The sequence below is a fragment of the Agrilus planipennis genome, unplaced genomic scaffold (assembly GCF_000699045.2).
Source record: "Agrilus planipennis isolate EAB-ADULT unplaced genomic scaffold, Apla_2.0 scaffold178, whole genome shotgun sequence".
NCBI classification, from domain to species: domain Eukaryota; kingdom Metazoa; phylum Arthropoda; class Insecta; order Coleoptera; family Buprestidae; genus Agrilus; species Agrilus planipennis.
This window is the reverse complement of record NW_020439320.1, coordinates 636550-655819: the sequence shown is the minus strand read 5'-3', so window position 1 is coordinate 655819 and position 19270 is coordinate 636550. Positions and strand designations below refer to the sequence as shown.

The following is a 19270-nucleotide window of genomic DNA, read 5'->3' as shown; positions in this document are numbered from 1 at the left end:
GAAAATGTCATCGTTTAGTTTGCGATCTGTATTAATTATTTTTGTACGCTTTTTATAATGCCTATCAATTAAATTACTTATAAACAAGAGGAAAACGGCAGCCTTCTGTAGTTGACCGTAGAATAGAAACAAAAGTAAGTACTTTATAATCATATTCAAGAATTGATGTAAAATGCAATATTGTTTCTTTCAAGAAATCAATCCCATGACAGCAATTTGATAGAATAAGATCAAATTATAATGAGAATATATGACATTAATTCATTTGTTATTTAAAACATGTTATTTATATATCAAAGTGCATTTTAATCTTCTGTATCTACAATGAAACAAGTATTTGCCATAAAATGGCCAAGGTTTTCACGGCCGACATTATTTAAATGGAGTTCGATATTTTCAGACTTTATTTTTATTTTCCTCCATCGGTGACATGACCGTTATTGTACTGCTAACTAAAACGAGATTTTTATCTGAACAGTTTTCACTCACATTGAACGATTAATAGCAGGGGGTGGATTTAAAAGGCGAACCAACTTTACGTCCCCTGTTCCGTACGAGTGAAAACGACTGTTCACGTACGAATCTCGTTCGTGTGAACAGTACAAAATCCTTCCGGAAGTCGTTTATCCTTCGTTTCGCCAACAGGGTATTTGGCATTTTCAGGGAACGTAGCGAGGAGGTAAAGTCCTTCTAAGCGATTGCACGGATTGCGAGACTACATATAACTGCATCGAAGGACTCTACTTTCTTGCTACGTTTCCTCTGAGGATGCTAACTACAGCTGTTGACGAAACGTCGGATAAATGACTCCATCGGTCTTTCCATCAAAGGAGGAGATACAATCTTCAACTACGGCCATCAAGCATATCGAGTACTACTCAAGTATTTAGGACATTTAACCAATCCTGGTTATTTTCTTTTCTATTTATTGTAAAATGCAAGATTGATACCTTTTTTACTGTTTTCTTTCTTTGATCCGTATTTTTTTAACTGCTTTTAAAAACTATCTCGAGTTTTCGAATAATCGTATTTCTACAGATATACATACATAAACATAATAAAATTGATAAAAAAATGATATTTTGATAAATCGCATATGCCCTTGTTCAACATCATGTGAGGAAAAATATATATATACCTAAAGAGATATATAATATATACCCAGTTGTGATATGTACTATACATAAAAGAATATGTACATCATTCCTTTAGTTTTCTAAAGCAATTTATTTTTAATTGTATCAAATAAATTGAATTTTAATTTTTGAAATAATTGTTTTATTTTTACATAAAAGATCCCACAGCCAGATTGACTTTTGTGACCAATGGAGATTAAAACTTGACTAAAGATTACTTTTACATATCAATAATCTGATTACAAATTTCCAAAGTTTATTTGCCGAAACTTGGTCAGTTAATTTGATATCAAAATTGCTAGAATTTCAATTATGGTAATAATTATCAACATTTCAAGTATTTTGCCTTCCGACTCCTGTACATTATCGCGCAAAACGGCATACCGTGGAAGTATTTTCGCAAGATATCGTTTCCATTTAAAATTTAAAATATTCTGACTTAAAACAATTGTTAACTAATAATGGCAAGTTTTTGTAAAGAATTAACTTACCTACTTCTTATGGAAATTCTACAGGAACCCTCCGCTGATAAATCACGCACGAAACAAACTCATCAAATGGCGAGCATAGACAAATGGCCGATGTTAAAGTTAAAACAGTTTTCGAATATAGATATGACATTTGAAAATTATGGATTTTGTTAGTCAATTTTTATGTACTATCTATGATTCAAACTATCATTAGTTGCCTTATCTATGTTAGTAACATAACCTCATGCAAATAACCTAACCACAAATAGCAAAACTATAGTTCTTTTTAAATATAAATCAAAAACATTTAACGATTTGTATGGTCCTTTATATTATTAAATACTCAAAATGACTGATAGTAAAACACATTTTATTGCTACAAGAGGTTCAGCTGTCAAGCAAGAAGCTGAGAAGAAATTTGAACATGTTACTTACATATCTCATAAAAAGGTTCCTAAAATTGAAACTGCAAGCAAGTTGAGGTCTACTTCTTCCAAAAATGATGAAACTCAAAGCATTGACATAAAAAAAGCGAAACATGAAGTTGTGAAACTGGGAATGTCTGCACTTGATCCTGTAAAAAAGGAAGAAGCAAAAGTTCAACTGGCAATACGTTTAGGAGCAAAACCACCAAAAAATAAGTACAAAAACTATAAGCAACTGCTGTTGGAGAAGAAGAAAGAAAGTAACGAAATTCAACGACAAAATGTACTTAATCAATTAGGAAAAAATAAAATAGGTAAATCTACAGCAAAAGGTAAAAGTTTTGATAGAAAAAGAAAAAAAGGCAAAGGAAATATTCTAGGATCTTATGGAAAAGTAAAAAAGGCAACATAAACTCACTGAAACAAATACTTATTAATTTTATGTGTAAAGAATTTAATTGATTTTATTTAATAGAAAATTGTATTTCTGTTTATAAAAGTAAAATAAATTAAATTTTATCTAAAATATTTAACTTGAGTTCTATCTATTCTATTTTTTAACTTCAGGAAGTAATGCCCTCCAAACATTATATTTATAAGGGGTGTGAGGTACTATTCTCAAAGACTACACTGATAACAAAATATTTGAAAATTACTTATTGAGGAATTAAAACATTAGTCACTCTCAAAAGTTATATTTATTTACATTTCATTAGAAAAAAATATAAAACTGTATTTTGCATTTAAAGGTAGTCTGTGAATGAATACTGATATAAGAAAACTATAAGTTAAATCATTCTTTAACAGTTCTCCTTCATCAGTAATTACGTCATTATGAGTTTGAAATGTCCTACTTTATTCTTATCATTAAAGAGAAAATAATTTGCACATTATATTATTTCATGTGTCACTTTTCCACAGTTTTATTGTTTTATCGTTTTCCAAAGCTGCAGATGCTATAATGTTTTCAGTTGGATGGCAAGTTGTACACAGTACAACATCTGAAATAAAATTTAGTTCAATAAATGAAAAAGTGTTGGTGTACCACATGGAAAACATGGGAACACTTTTACCTTATATATGGTTCTAACATGGTCCTAACAAATTAAATCAACTTTAAACAAGAGAAACAAACTTCTTTGAAACATAAACTCTAATCAAAAAGTATCACCTGTATGTCCTTGAAGTCTTTGAACAATTTCTTTAGACTGCAAGTTCCAAATGTACACCAAACTATCTTCTGAACCACTTACAATCCATTTACCTCCAGTTACTGAAAAATTGGCAAAAATACAATACTTTTCATTTCGGTGACCAGTATAAGTTTTAAGACATTTTCCTTTAGAATAGTCCCACAATTTCAATGTATTATCTAAAGTGGCAGCCAAAATATATTTTCCATTTGGAGAAAATTTAACGAAAGAAACTGGTGGATTATCATCATCAATCAATGTTTTTAAGCATTGTCCTGATGCTGTATCCCATATTCGACTGCAGAAAAACATTTAACAACAAAAATCTCTAACAGATATTAGAAACACAAACCAAAGACCATCATAACTGCTGCTTACAATAAGCGACCCATCTCTATTAAAATGTACTGCACTAACAGGGTCAGAATGAGCAGGAAGGGTTTTTAAGCATTTTCCTGTCCGTACATCCCAAATACGAACTGATTCATCGAAGGAACCTGATACTATAAGATTAGATTGGGGATTAAAATTGCAGCAGAAAACATAATTGCTATGTCCTTTCAATGTTTTAAGGCATTTTCCAGAAGACAGTTCCCATATTTTCAATGTTTTGTCATCACTTGCAGACACTAGAAGACATTAATTCTTATTTTATTAAATCTAAAGTTAATTAAAAATGATGTACCTAACAATCTGCTATCACTTGACCATGCTACATCACTTATTCCAAGTTTATGGCCTGATATTGTCTTTTCAAATTTACCATCATAGGCTCCCCAAATTTTGATAAGTTTATCAGCAGCTTAAAAATTTATAAATTAGTCTTAATAAATCACATTTACATTGAAAGGCGTAAACTTACAGGAACTTGCCAACCATTCACCGTTTGGGCTAAATTTAACAGATGAAACTGCTTTTGTATGCCCAGCAAGAGTAAATTTTAAGGTATAATTCGGTTTCTAAAATAAGGAAATAATATATTTTAATTCATGAGTTCAATTAACTGAGAATTGAATAATTCATATCTAATATAACCTCAACAATTACTAGCACGAAAACAATGTACTTTGTAAAATAGTACTTACCAATGAACTGCTATTAGACTTATTAGAAGAACCTGTGGGTGTTAATGAAGAATTTTGTGTACTAGCCTGCATATTATTTTGTCCATGTACCGCTGGTGTTGTACCAAGCGGTAGCATTCCTTATTGTCTACAACTTACTAAAAACCACCTAAAAACACGAAGAATGAGCTATCTCAGAATGAAAACAATCTTCAACTATTACTTTAGGACAAGTATCGTTGAGTTTCCACTTACAATCACTAAATTGTAATATAACTTTTCCAAATTGACCACTTTTTTATCATTTACGTAGCCGCCATTCGTATTTTACAACTTGGTATATTTTAAAATCCATAACTGAGGAACAAATGTATAATACATTATCCATACTTCTCAATACGCCTCTTACTCTCATCCAATTATTTTAAAGTTTAACAAAAGTGTAATTAAAAACAATAATTAACTTAAAAAATGAAAGTATTTACAAAAACTTACATCATAATTATTGTAACAAAATTTAAGTGTTTTTAATTTGTAATATTAGAACAACTGAAAGGACGAAGAGAAATAAAAGATACAGGGTGTTGCATTTCCTTTGCCATTTTTTTAATCAAAACTTAGTNTGTTGCATTTCCTTTGCCATTTTTTTAACCAAAACTTAGTTAAAACTAAAGCTAATATTCAAATTTATTTTAATTTAAAGATAGCTCTGTTAATGACAAATACAGTTAACAGTCAGAATGGCTTGCAATAAAAGAATTCGAGATTTTTCGCCAAAAACACAATGCAGAGAGAAAAGAGCTACAGAAGTAATTGCTGAAGAAGAATGTAAACATAAATTAAAATTTCCTCCATGGCATATTCCTTACATGGAAAAACATCGCATTTACGAATTATTTCACGTAAATAAAAGTATCAATTTAAGAAAACAAACCATTTCTTTTTTTTTAATAATCGTTAGGAGTTAGCAAGAGAATTGGTTATTCAACAACCTGCCGACCATGTCCTCTTTTTAAAACAAATTCTTTTACAAGCAGTTAACAGTAGAGATGTCACGAGAATTGTAATTTTGGCTTCTCCGAAAGTTAATTGCATAGAAATTGCTGAACAGATGGGCGCAAAAACGCGAAAGCTGGTCATTGCCGATGAAGATATCAATGCATTTTATAAACCAGTAAGTAAAACGATATTTAAACTGGAACAGTTTAACGTATGCATTTCTAGAGACCCAGAAAAGATTTAAACCCAAAACAATTTGCACGAGTTCTCGGCTATCTTATTAGAAATAAAAAAGCTTCTTCGTCCGGATGGATCCTTGCTGGTATTGAAATTATCTTTATTACTTAATTTATTTTAACAAATACTAGGGTTTTCCCATCCAAAACTAATATTATTACACGAGTTTAACTTAACAGCTCTGCCCTTTTAAGTCATGTGGAGAGTGTCGCGATGAACTCTTTTTCGATATTTTTGAGCTTTTGTATCTTTCAATTGGAACCATTCGCGATCGTATACGTACACGCGAAATTCCCATCTTCAAGAACTCAAACTTTTTTCGAGCAAATTTTTCGCGGAAATGCATATATTCCTATGGAGCACGTTTTTGATAACGTCGTTCCGCACTCTTTTTTAATGAACGTAGAATGCAGAAGATCTTTAATTTGGTACATCATATTATGGTACATATACACAAACACTACTTACAAACTGCTGTTAAGGACAGTGCAACTCGGTTATAAAAACATCGGTTATAACGTCAAATTTTGTTTCTAAATGATTATTAATGTTATGTTCATGCTTAATACAAAATTTCAAGAAGAACATATGTTGGTTCTTGATATATTTCTAAGCAATTGAAGGTGTGATATGTGCTATGCAATACACAAAGCAATTGAAGCACACCTGTAAGGGGTTGAACACTACCCTTATGATATATTAAACTGAACAACAACTCCAGCTGTTGGAAAAAAATCTTGGACTCTTAAACTCCTAAATTTTATTAAAATAAATAAACCATAAATCTGTTACGACCTAGTTCACAAAAACAGATGATTACAGGATAAAGAATTTAAGTCTTATCTTGGATTATAAACTTAAATCGGGGAAAAAACAGTGAATGCATCAAGTATAGCATTTTGATTGAACTAGGTTTGGGTGTAGAGCGGTAACTAGTAGGTATTTTTTATTACATCTGCGAATAGGTAACAAAACGGAGTCAAACTTAGTGGTGAATTTTCATCACATAATCATTTTGGAGTATAAAAAGGAATCAAGAGGCGCTGGCATATTAAAAAAGCATTTTTTGGGAAGTGTTACATTAAAATTTTTTTTAGTTTAATAAATCTGACCATTACGATAGTTACATAACTACAATCGTATGCTACCTCGGGTATGGAACGAACCCTGACATTTTAAATGCGTCCACTATCATCAAAAAGACGTAGATAATAAATGTATGAAAAATTGTTGAGTATTGTCAACGGTCAGTTTTCATCCACTTTTTTCTCATTTTCATAATAGATCTTATGCAAAAAAATATTTTTTATCGATCCAAATCCAAATAAACTGTTTTCAGAATGTAATTTATGATGCGTTCGATGTTTTGAATAATTGAAGATAAGGGGTAGTTTTTCACCGTACAATCAACTTCTTCTCTAAACTATGTTTTTTCATATTAATAAAACTCTTTATTTATTAGTATGAAAACCTTAGAGTTCAAGAGTTTTGTCAATTAATATACTTTTTGAGTTTAATGTTGTATAAGAGTAATTTTTACCTTTAACCCCCATACATGTGTGTTTCAATTGTGAACCTAAGTCCTAGAAAATACTTTTGTTCATGTATTCAGCCTAAAAATTTATATTATGTTCAGTTTAATCATCTTTCCCTATCGATGCTGTGTTTTCTTCCGGTCTTTTTGGCCGTGGTCCATGAAATCCTACTTTTCCAAACGTTTCGCCGTTCTTTGCTGACAGCATCTTCAACGGTGACTGGGCAGGCTGATGATCAGTTACGACTCAGCACTTGCCGTCAGCAAAGAACGGCGAGACGTTTGGAAAAGTAAGATTCCACGCACCATGGCCAAAAAGACCGGAAGAAAACGTAGCATCGATATACACCGGCCGTGAAAGCCTAAGAACTACATTTTTCCCTATTTTCACCCTAATACGAGGGTGGATTGATAAGTTTCCGGCCTGACCAAGAAAAACAAGGTTTTTAAAAATTTTTTTTTTTTATTTCTCAACATAATCTCCTCCAAGGCTGATACATTTCTCATAGCGGTGTTCCAGTCTATTAATGCCATCTCTATAGACTGATTCGTCAAGCTCCTCAAAATAACCATTTACAGCTTCGATTACTTCTTCATTGTCCGCAAATCTCTTACTGCCAAGCCATTTTTTGAGATTAGGGAACAGAAAATAGTCACTCGGGGCTAGGTCTGGAGAGTAAGGAGGGTGCGGCATCAATTCAAACTTTAGATCGTTGATTTTAGCCGTCGCAACGATTGACGTGTGCGCTGGTGCGTTATCGTGATGAAACAAGATTTTTTTCTTCGCCAGATGAGGTCGTTTAATTTTCACCTCGTGGCTCAAACGTTGCAATAAGTCTGCGTAGTATTGACCAGTGATAGTATTACCCTTTGCAAGGTAATCAATGTATATAATACCTCTTGCATCCCAAAAAACAGTAGCCATAACCTTGTTCGCCGAAAAAATTGTTTTTGCCTTCTTTGGAGTTGGTTCCCCTGGTCCAATCCACTGTTTAGACTGTTCTTTGGTTTCAGGAGTGTAGTGGTGGACCCACGTTTCGTCAACGGTTACGAATCGACGCAAAAATTCGCTTGGATTACGCTTATACAATGACAAATTTGCGGTAGAAATGTTTTTTCGAATCAATTTTTGGTCGACTGTTAGCAAACGCGGCACCCATCTTGCACAGAGCTTTTCCATATGCAAATGTTGGTGCAAAATATGTTGCACACGTTCATATGACATCTTACAGGTCTCAGCTATCTCACGCACTTTCAATCTGCGGTCTCCCAGCACTATTTGATGAATTTTTTCGATCATATCTGGAGTTGTGACCTCAACGGGGCGTCCTGAGCGAGGCCCATCAGAGGTGCTCACACGACCCTTTTTAAACTCGGAAACCCACTGCTTAACGGTTGAATATGACGGGGAGGATGTCCCCAGTGTTGAGTCCATCTCTTTTTTAATTTCCTTCGGCGTTAACCCCTTCAAATAAAAGTATTTGATGACAGCACGATTTTCCTGCTTTTCCATTTTTACGAAAACCACAGAGGCGTCTTGTTCAGCGTGCTGTCAAACCTACACTAGCAAGGAGATCGGGCTGAAACTATAGCTACAAGCTATCCAAGGATGGTACTATAGAATGTCACCTCAAGGTAGGCCTAGTGGCGTCATCTCTTGGTTAGGCCGGAAACTTATCAATCCACCCTCGTACAAGGGATGTTTTTGGTTCTTTAGAGATAAATAATCAATGAGTCTAGATATTCGATATTATATTTGGGTTCTGCATTGAAAAATACTTTACTTAAAATCGTGAGCAGTAACAACAATCTTAAAGGTTGGAAAGAACGGTAAAAGTTCAAAAACATACTTTTGTAGGAACTACGTGGCTTAGTCTGGAATTTAATGAAAGACACTAATTTTAGACCAAAATTGACCTAACGTTGAAGTTATATAAAAATAATAGATAACTTTTAATTTAATTTTAAAACTTCTCGTTGTTCTCACCAAGTATTCCAGCAGAAGTTTAATTTAAAAGTCAGCAGCTTCAAATTTCGCTGTGTGTCAGTTTTGATTAAGATTATCGTACGTAGATAACATTAACATTGTGCCTCCTAATAAAGTCACAATATCATTAATGAGAAAAAAGGCTATTCAAAATTTAATTAACATATTCGACTTTTTCAAAACATTGCTTTCTACATTACTTTTCCTTTTTATTTAATATTGGCATTTTTTGTGATGGTGAGCAAATAGAAATTTGTTTTAGAGATTTAAATGGTTGAATTTTTTTTTAGAATGCGTTAAAACAATTGACGAAGCAAAAGCCATGCTTAAGGCTGGAATTTTACCAACACACGTTTTGCACTTAATTCCTCCCTTTCTTCCACCGTTATGTGAATTAATGTACTGTAACGTTCATGCTTATTGGCCCGAATATAGGAGAAACATAATGGGAATAAGAGATGTATTTAAACACTGTTTAGTGGTAAATATTTTCATTTATATTATGGGCATACCACTCGTCTTATACAACTTTATCATGACCCAGCGTCAAAAAGAAGAATATCATGATAAATAAAATAAATCTAGGAAGGGCTAATTTTGTTACCATATCCAAGTTAATTTCATAAAAACTCGCAGTTCACTTTATAAATAAAACTCAATTTTCGTGTCAAGTTCCACAGAATTTTGTGGAATTAATATTGAGTTTTAACACCATAAAGACAGTACAACTTTAGAGATAGATATACAGGGGCAAAAGATTAGTATGCTCAGATTTGCAGATGATATAGCAGTACTAGTATCTAGCAAGGAGGAGTTAGATTGCTTCAAATAAAATGGATGCGGTACTGACAAAACAATACTGTATGAAAATAAATAACATTAAAACAAAAATACTGGTACGCAAGGGAAGAAAAAGTACGGAAAAAAAGAAAGGAGACAAAAAATTAGAAGAAGTGACTGATTTTAGATATATACGAAATCAGATAAGTCAGGACGGAAGAAGTAATAAGGATATAAAAACAGAGGATAGCGCTTAATTGAGAAATTCGAAAAAGTTTGTTAAAGGTGTACGTTTGGGGCACCGCGTTGTACGGGTGCGAAACATAGACAGTGGGCGCGGCAGAAAAGGAAAGGTTAGAAGGGTTCGAAATGTGGTGTTACAGGCGAATGATGAGGATGATTAGAAATGAAGAGGTATTAGACAGAATAGGAGAACAAAAGGACTTTATGGAAGTCAATAAGAAATAGGCGAGATAGGTTGGTAGGACACCTTCTCAGACATGAAGGTCTAGTCAGAGACTTACTAAAGGCAGAAACAGGAGTTAGGAGAGGTAGAGGTAGACTAAGATTAGATTAATGTTAACAAATAGTTAAGCATATGAGATGTACAGGCCTGACGCTGGAAGCTGGTGGAAATTTTAAAATGACGTGGATGCGCGGTGGCAAAAGTAGGCAGTTTTAAGTATAACGATTGCAGCCCTCTTTCTTCAGTATTCCTATCAGGGGCGTAGATTAAATATTTAAAAATAGGGATCGGTGAGCAAGTAATAGACAGACAAACAGAAGAACTAATTGTTGATGTTGGTGACAGTGATAGAGATTCCCATGATGACAGTGAATGTGAAAACTAGCTATAAAACAAAAGCAAAAGGTTTATTTTTTCTTTTTGGTAAGTTATGTTTTTACATTATTTTCTAGTACGCTACTGTCCTATCTGTATTAATACTATAATTTACGCCTACTGAAAGCTTATTTGTGTAACGGTTCCAAGTGACTTACCCAAATAAGTCATAAATGGGCAAGTACCTGCGCGACCGCTCCCCAGCTTCCTTCGTCAGACCTGTACTAGTTTTAGGGAAATGCGAAGATTAGCTCAGAATAGGAATGAGTGGAGGTACGTGTCCAATCAGTCTTCGGACTGACGACTTTATGATGATGAATACTGACCTATAAAATATTAACTAAGTAGGCAATTCCCCGAATAATTAAATATTTCATTTGTGTCAGAGATAATTATTCCAAAATAGATAAAGATATTTATTGTGGAAATTAAACCAATGCAAGAAGCAGCATTTGTGAAAGTTTCTTACAGTTTGAAACATTTTAGTTACTATACAATTTAAACTGTTATCAACAATTTCATACTTTTCATCAGTGATAAGGGAAATTTCATTGTTATACTAACGAGTCTTTCAGATTTCTATTTTTCTAAGGATATTTAAAAAATAGTCTGATAAACTCATTTGTATGTACAACAATTTTTCCACAATTTCTAAGTAAAAATTTGCACTTTAAATATTTTAAACCAAATTTATACTTTAAAGGAAGTTTTCTTGAAAGATCAAGATATTGTAGAAGTGATTACTCGATGTGCAGAATTAACAAATATTCGTAAAGCTATCGTTCCATTAAGACCTACAAGGATTGTAATTCTGGGTCCGAAAGGTTGTGGAAGAAAAACTCAGGCGAAAATGTTTAACTCTCGTATGGGCCTCATCCATGGTAAAACAGCATTTGGGAATTAGCAAATAATGTCGATTCTATATAAAAAAATATAAACAATTCTTTGCATGATAACAGTAATTTGCAGTTGATTTTGAACAACTCCTCAATCAAGCTTGGATTTCGGACTCTGAATTAGGTAAACAGTTGAGGGCTTGTAAGGATGAAGTCTGTTTTCAATCGGATTTATTATCTCAAATAATTAACAAAAGAATTTTGGAGGACGATTGCTTAGAAAAGGGGTGGGTTCTCACTGGATTTCCTAATAATGAAATTGACTTTCGACATCTTGATACCCTCGATACACCTCCCAACAGGTAAGATGAAGCAGATTCTTTACTACGAAATTCTATAGCAAAATATATATACATTAAAGATGCATACTTCCAACAACACATCGTTAGATTCTTACGGAAAATGACCGCCTATCGAACCCTTTGAAACTTTAGATTCTGGTAGTCCTCAACGTGTAGAAGTGAAGTCAAAAATATCATAGGAGGCTACGTCGTACTCATCTTTCTAAAATATAGGGTTGTTGGAAAGTCATTTCGTTTTTTTTGTGGAAATGAAAGACAGTTTTCGTATAATAAACAAATACTTTATTAAATTATATATTGACCGTTCTGGTACAATACCTTTTGCCATCTTTCTGGTAGTAGCATAATTCCACGCTCATAAAATTTTTAGTCTTTGCTGGCAAAAAACTGATCGAGGAGGTTTTTGACCTCCTCATTTGAGGTGAAGGTTTTACCGTCTAAAAAATTTTGGAGTGACCGGAACAAATAATAATCCGATGGTGCCAGGTCTGGAGAATATGGTGGGTGTAGAATTGTATCCCATTCAAGCTGTAAAAGCTTTTGGCGAGTGACCAAACTTGTGTGAGGTCTCGCGTTGTCTTGGTGAAACACTACACCTTTCCTGTTAATTAGTTCTGACCTTTTCTGTTGAAGTGCATCATTCAGTTTGTCCAGCTGATGACAGTAGACTTCCGAGTTAATCGTTGTGTTATTCGGTAAAAGCTCAAAAAAAAACGATTCCTTTAAAATCTCCACCAAACAGACAGCATCACCTTTTTTTGGTGAATATCGGCTTTGGAAATGGTTTGAGCCAGTTCATCCTTTTTGCTCCATGACCTCTTGCGTTTGACGTTGTTGTATACAACCCATTTTTCTAACCTCAATCCGATCTCACGTGTTGTTATTCGCCGGTTCACATCACTTAATGCCTTTATCGCGTCTTTATCAGCTTCAACCGGCCTTCCCGAACGTGGTGCATCTTCGACATCAAAATTGCCGGATCGAAATTTAGCGAACCAGTTCTGGCACTGGCGTACTGTCAACGCACCTTCTTCATACACATCAGTCAATTTCTTTCTGGCTTGAACAGCATTTTTACCCTTTCTGTAGTAAAACGGTAAGATATGTCGAAAATGCTGCTTATCGCTCTCCATATTTAAAAGGGCACCAACCAAAAACTACTGCGTAGAATTAATTGGATTTTTTCACACACAAGCCTTGCTATATGAGCTCTCAAAGCATATAAAAATTATACGGCTTAAATGTGAAGTTGAGTGCAAAAGAATACAATTAAATCCTCTGTCGGGAAAAAACGAAATGACTTTTCGAACAACAATATCTTGCAGAGAAATTCATCCGTAGCGACTTCCAAGGTCCAGTTATACTTATTATATGTATTCAATATATGGATATTTTCATGTATTATACCTACGAGTATTGCACATTATGGATATGCCATGATTTCAGACCAGAGATGGTAATGCACGATGCAAAAGTGTGGTACAGCTCTGAATACTCCAACTTTCATTCTCCATAAGCACACTACTCATAGCAGTATTAGCAGCAGGTAAGGAGGACTTAGAGATAGCTTCAAATAAAATGGAAGCGGTATTGACAAAACGGTAATGTATGAAGATAAACAATAGAAAAACAAAAATACTGGTATGCAAGGGAAAAAACAGTAGGGAAAGGGGGAATAGAAAGATGGGAAACGAAAAATTAGAAGTGGCCGATTTTCGGTATTTAGGAATTCAGATAAGTTAGGACGCAAGGAGTAGTAGGGATTTAAGGGAGAGGGTTGCACATGAACGGGGGGCGCGGCGGAAGAGGAAATGTTAGAAGCGTTCGAAATGTGGCGTTACAGGCGAATGATGAGGATAGCGTGGATAGAGAAGGTTAGAAATGAGGAGGTATTAGAAAGAATAGGAGAACAGAGGACTCTATGAAAGTCAATAATAAATAGGCGAGATAGATTGGTAGGACACCTTCTCAGGCACGAAGGGCTAGTCACAGACATATTAGAAGCAGAAGCAGCAGTTAAGAGAAATAGAGGTAGACCTAGATTAAAATACTGTTCACAAATAGTTAAGGATGTGGGTTGTTTTAGTTCTAGGGAAATGAGAAGATTAGCTCAGGAAAGGAAACAATGAAGGTGCGTGTCCAACTAATCTTAAGACTGACGACCTACACTAGAACACCTAGGTTGTGCACTTGCACTTGCAGTGTACTGCCATCCCTGATCTAAAACCATGTGTTTAACAGTTTAGTAAGTTATGTTCTTTATTTGGGTTGTTAGAAGAATAAAAAAGCATTGTTTATTTAAAACCTAAAAATATTAGAACATGAATTAATCAAAACTGCAATACGCTATGGGCGGCAATAGATAAGTATTAATTAAATCAACAACATTACAAATATTTGTAACAATGCATAAAACTGCTAGCCTAAGATATTTTTCATGCTCACTGTTATCCACAAGAAAAGTGCTACATGATACCTGGAGAACTGTCAACTCATATCTTTTCGCATGGATAATGAAAGCGTGTGCAGATGCAGAAACAGAACGTATATTAACTCATATCTTTTCGCATGGATAACTAATATTAGTTATAAAATTTTATATTAGTTTTGTGAATTAGCCCTTTCTAAATTCTAACTCATTCATAGTCATGTTCGGACTCTCGAGTCATTTTGCAACCCTGCCAGTTTGTAACCCTGTATTCAATACGTACAATAAGTACATTTGAACTTTGAAAGTCCTTACGAAAGAATGGAACCTTGAAGAATTATACCTCAAAAACATGAGTTTTTATAACGTAGCACCTATTGAGACTTTTGATTTTCACGTCGAGAACTAACAAGATTCAGAGGGTTTGACAAAGTGTCATTTTCCTTAGCGGGATCATTTAGATTTATGGGCGCAAGTATTTTAATTTTAGCCGGTAAGTTACAAAAGGTAGAGAATTGTTTAGTTTAATTAATTTAAGGTAGAGAATCAATGCTCTATATTATTTCATTGTACTAAAAACTTAACTACATAAACATTAGTTTCATAATGTAGTAATTCATTGTGACAAAAAGTCATTATTAAAATTCAACATTTTAATAATATCTAAGCAATATCTCATTTTATACATATTTACTTTTGGCCTATTAAAACTTTCGTTTTAAAAATTAAAGAAATACTAATTAGTTGTTAATTATTTTAAAAATAATCTGCATGATACCGATTTCTCATTAGAGTTGTTTTTCTGGAATGCGATTTAAATGTTTGTCGGGAAAGACTTAAGAATAAACGAATAAACGTTTTTACTGGTTCTGAAACTGATATAAAGTTGAACCCTGAATTAACAATTGGTAAAAAGTTAGCAGTTCATCCAAAGGACCGAATTGAAGTTATCAATGCAGAGGTAACCATAAAAAGTAGTTTATTACTGTATTTGAATTACTACAAAATTACCCATTAGGTTTTATATTTACAAGAAGGCACCTGATTTAAAATTTCAATAATTTAAAACTTGCAATAGCATAGCTTACTTAGTATTAGGCATTTACGTTATCCTGAAAACAATTCTGAATTATTTTCACCTGGGTAGCTATACAAGGTGTCCAGAAACAGTAGGGAGTATTTGTATCTGTGTTGTCCTTGTAACGGCACGGTTCGGAGGGGAGCAGTAGGGATAGGTTGTTTCACTATTTTTGAAGAAATGAGAGTGTCAGTGCGTGAAAATCTGTCTCAATCACTTTGTAAACGCAGTCAAGAACTTCACATTAAAAAATCGTCGTTACAGAAGATTCTAAAGCGTAAATCTTGCTTTACATCTTACAGTCTTCAAAATTCAGTTAGTTCAAAAACTGAACGTTATCGATTGTCCTCTCCGACTGAATTTTGCAAATGAAATGCTTCAACGCTTGCCAATGTTTGAAAACATTCTGTTTACTGACGAAGCGAATTTTCACTTAAATGGTCACGTAAACAAACAGAACTTTCGCTACTGGGCCAAGAAAGATCCAAGACATAAACATGAACAACCACTACATAGTCCAAAAGTTATTGCGTGTGCTGCCATGTCTGGTAAAGAGATCATTGGGCTTTCTTTGTTTGAAGACGAGCGAGGTCGAACACTTACGGTAAACAGTGACCGATATTGTGACAAGTTAAGAAACTTTTTAGTTCCACAACTGCAAGAGTTTGGTGGTTTCAATGTGGAAATATGATTTCAACAAGATGGGGTCGCTTACCACACCTCAAACCAATCGCTTGGGGTTGTCAATCAACTTTCCCCGGAAAAAGTGATCTCTCGTTAAGACATTATCAACCGGCCCCCGCGAAGCCCCGATCTCACACCTCCTGATTATTTTTTATGGGGATACCTTCAAGAGAAGGTGTATGCAAACAAACCACGATCTCCACTGCAATTGAAGCAATGTTCACACCGAAATGGTCGCCGATTCTAGAGGGATGTGTTGACGCTTGGCGACTAATTTCCATTTTCGGTTAGAGCAGTGCCAGATGGACGAGGGTCTACATTTGGACAAAATTATCTTTGGCATTTAATGTTCCAAAACTTTGTCTAAAAATTAACAAAAATGATTTTCTTGTCCAACTTGTAATTTTTTTTATTGAATTTACAAATATCCTCTACCCTTTCCGGACATCCTGTACAATTCCAATTTTGAAAATGTAATCACCCTTCCCGAAACATCTTATCATCATTGAATTCGCTCTTACAATCTAATTGCTATAAATTTCAATATTCAACGAAAACCGAATTATCATTATTAGAAGAAGAGTTCGGCGCGATGAACTTTTTCCAAATATATTTGTATTATTGAAAATATATGCATACCTATCAGTAACTACATACACACCAGAGCGTACATTTTCTTTCATTGAGAAGATTAAAAACTTATTTGAGAAATTCGTGCGGACAAGAGCGACTATCTGGGATAGCTGCTATGTCAATTCATCAAGATGTTGATATACCCACCGATAAAGTAATAGATATTTTTGCATTAAAAGACAGAAGCATACGTTTAATTCCTTTATTTATAAGTTTTAATTTCAAAAAAATATATTTTCTATGTTTACCCCCCCCCTAAAAAATGTTCTGGCTACGGCGATGGACTGAATGTAAATTTCATAGCTTTCATCGTATGCTACATAGCAAAGGTAATCCTGACTGACTTTTCTGTTTAAATTTAAGATAAATATTATCTAGTATTACTAGAAACAAAAACTTCTTGTTTCTTATAAATCCTTATACCTAAACAAACTGGTTTGGGAATGCTTACTATGTACATATAATGGTTTGATTAGAAAATTGCAGCATTGTTTCACTGCTCAATTTTACTTTATTTCTGCACCAAAAAGTAACGATTTGGACGGTTTTTATTGTAGGCTATTTTCAATTTATGGGTAATTACAATTTTATTGGGTTATAAACAAATAAACCTCGCCTTCGTTCTTTTCCCTGTATACAAATGCCATTCGGAATATAAAAAGGTCAGAACAAGTCAGCTTCAAGGGAATTTACGATTATCAAATTCTTGCCATTGCTGAGGTCAAAAACAGGTATTCCCTTTAGAAAAATTAATCGATCAAGGTTCTCATCGATTGATTTACCCTCCGAAAGCAAACAAATTAGTCTCAAACTTATCCCGAAATAATGAGAACTAATGATGATATTTCATGTTTTTTGCAATAATTTTTATCTACTGCATCACCACTGTCCACCATCACTTTTGATTTAACTTACGTAAACTTCGTCCATTTTTCGGATGGCATTGATATCTCCTGACCAGCTTTTACTAGACTAGAATAATATCTGGCAGTATAGAAAAAGCTTTTAAGGTAAACTGTTTGATGTTGTGGGACATAAAATTCTTTTTTTTTTTTCTGTGCAGGTTATTGTCCAGAATTGGGGCAATTTTGAAAAATTATCATTCAAAAAGATTTTTTTTTATTTATGAAGTCATAGAAAACTGTCTCCCCCACTTCTAATATATAATTCTATTATGTAGAATGGTCGGAAATCAATGAAAAAATTTTTGGAGTGATTTTAGTTTGGAAACTCAATTCTGGACAATTAACCAATATTCTGTGAAACATTATGTTTCAGCATGCATTCAGACTTAAAAAAAGCAAGTAATATTTTTACGTACTTCATTTTGTTACTCTGAAAATAAGTAAAGTCTGACGGCTCTGGGATCTTGCTCTGTAAGTGCATCGTCTGCCGAGTAGAGTACTCGAAAGGAGATTAAATAAAATATGGATCTAAGCTTATTTCTCTGTTCGTAATAAAATATTCATCGTATTTTTTGATCACACCTCGCATTTCAAACAAGCTTTTAGGGATTATTTGGAAAAGAGAATTTTTCATATTTTGTATCTTCTATTTCAAATTATGAAGTCTTTAAACAAAAAGAAAGGTCTTACCCCAACTAACCACAACCTTTTAAAAAACAACCTTTCTTTCTTTTTATCAATACGCCACAGTCTCCTTTATATTTATTTCAATGAAGTCTTTGTTTATGTAATAAATTAGTACCTTTTTATTCACTTGACCATTAGATAACATATTACTGCGAGAATTACGGATACATGAGGAATTATTGTGGCGAAACAGCAACAGTGATCAATGCTAATCAATCGGAGAGATGGGTTTTTGAATGCATTGCCGCCCTTATAACACAAGCTTCACCAAACTGTCCACCCCGCAATCCTTGCAAGGGAAGCGAAGGATCTGACAATCTATTGACAAGTTCTGGTACAACCGAATCAATCGTATCACAGAAACCAGAAAAACCAGAATTTTTATACAAGTGCAAATAATGAAATATTCACTTTATTGCAGACAAGGGATGTCTTTTACATTTTATATTGTACAAATAAATTACGTATGTATATAAATACATATATATCTATATATAGATTTTTTTTATATATTTATACCTTTTTTCACATAAAAACATTAAAATTTTACTATGTACTTCTTTCTACTTTGTATAGGTATGTACAGTATACATTCACATAAAAGTAAAAGGTTAGGAAGAAGGCTGTTTAAGTGCAACAGTATAAAATGAGCTTTGGCATAAAACTATTTAAAATTTGTAAAATTCCCCTTCCGATGATTTAATTTAAATTTAAAATCTTTCAAGGTAAATTAACACCCTAAGCGACTTGAATAGGCATCGTCTAAATATCTACTACATAAAATGTACGTATACTTGGTTTACTTTCTGTAGCGATGTGACCTTCAGTTTGACCGGCGCATAGTAGAAAAAACAGCACTAGGCCAGAAAAGGAAGGAGACAACTCTCGGCCAAACTCTTAACCGGTGAGGAGCGTATAATCCGTACAGTACTGCACGGAAAAATTGACCATTTTATCCACTACAATTGCATTGCTCAAATGTGCTGTTATT

General features: G+C 33.7%; 2 protein-coding genes across 3 annotated transcripts; one reads left to right on the top strand and one right to left on the bottom strand.

Moving 5' to 3' along the window:
• Nucleotides 1–2710: 2710 nt before the first annotated feature.
• LOC108738373 (WD repeat-containing protein 5) lies at nucleotides 2711–4629 on the bottom strand. Of its 2 annotated transcripts, none has more exons than XM_025978540.1 (7): nucleotides 4544–4629; nucleotides 4310–4457; nucleotides 4087–4183; nucleotides 3910–4026; nucleotides 3577–3853; nucleotides 3203–3522; nucleotides 2711–3032 (listed from the first exon to the last, which is right to left on the bottom strand). In XM_025978540.1, the coding sequence occupies exons 2-7, from the start codon at nucleotides 4424–4426 to the stop codon at nucleotides 2932–2934; spliced, it is 1029 nt and encodes a 342-aa protein (XP_025834325.1). In that variant the 5' UTR covers nucleotides 4427–4457; nucleotides 4544–4629; the 3' UTR covers nucleotides 2711–2931. The 2 variants fall into 2 exon arrangements, with proteins under 2 accessions (XP_025834325.1, XP_025834324.1); XM_025978539.1 differs by having other exon boundaries at nucleotides 4512–4619.
• Nucleotides 4630–5010: 381 nt separating this feature from the next.
• Nucleotides 5011–18701, top strand: LOC108738372 (adenylate kinase 8). Its single transcript, XM_025978538.1, has 8 exons — nucleotides 5011–5190; nucleotides 5250–5462; nucleotides 5513–5609; nucleotides 9336–9526; nucleotides 11370–11547; nucleotides 11636–11864; nucleotides 15085–15253; nucleotides 18418–18701. Exons 1-8 carry the CDS (start codon nucleotides 5029–5031, stop codon nucleotides 18676–18678), a joined length of 1500 nt encoding a protein of 499 aa, XP_025834323.1. The 5' UTR covers nucleotides 5011–5028; the 3' UTR covers nucleotides 18679–18701.
• Nucleotides 18702–19270: the final 569 nt, after the last annotated feature.

Excerpts from the sequence above, each read along its gene's own strand:
- LOC108738372 (XM_025978538.1), top strand. The coding sequence starts at position 5,029 with ATGGCTTGCAATAAAAGAATTCGAGATTTTTCGCCAAAAACACAATGC. Across the intron at positions 5,191-5,249 it reads GCATTTACGAATTATTTCAC|GAGTTAGCAAGAGAATTGGT; the intron begins GTAAATAAAAGT and ends AATAATCGTTAG. Across the intron at positions 5,610-9,335 it reads GTCCGGATGGATCCTTGCTG|AATGCGTTAAAACAATTGAC; the intron begins GTATTGAAATTA and ends ATTTTTTTTTAG.
- LOC108738373 (XM_025978540.1), bottom strand. The coding sequence starts at position 4,426 with ATGCTACCGCTTGGTACAACACCAGCGGTACATGGACAAAATAATATG. Across the intron at positions 4,027-4,086 it reads TGAATGGTTGGCAAGTTCCT|CTGCTGATAAACTTATCAAA; the intron begins GTAAGTTTACGC and ends TAAATTTTTAAG. Across the intron at positions 3,854-3,909 it reads AAGTGATAGCAGATTGTTAG|TGTCTGCAAGTGATGACAAA; the intron begins GTACATCATTTT and ends AATGTCTTCTAG.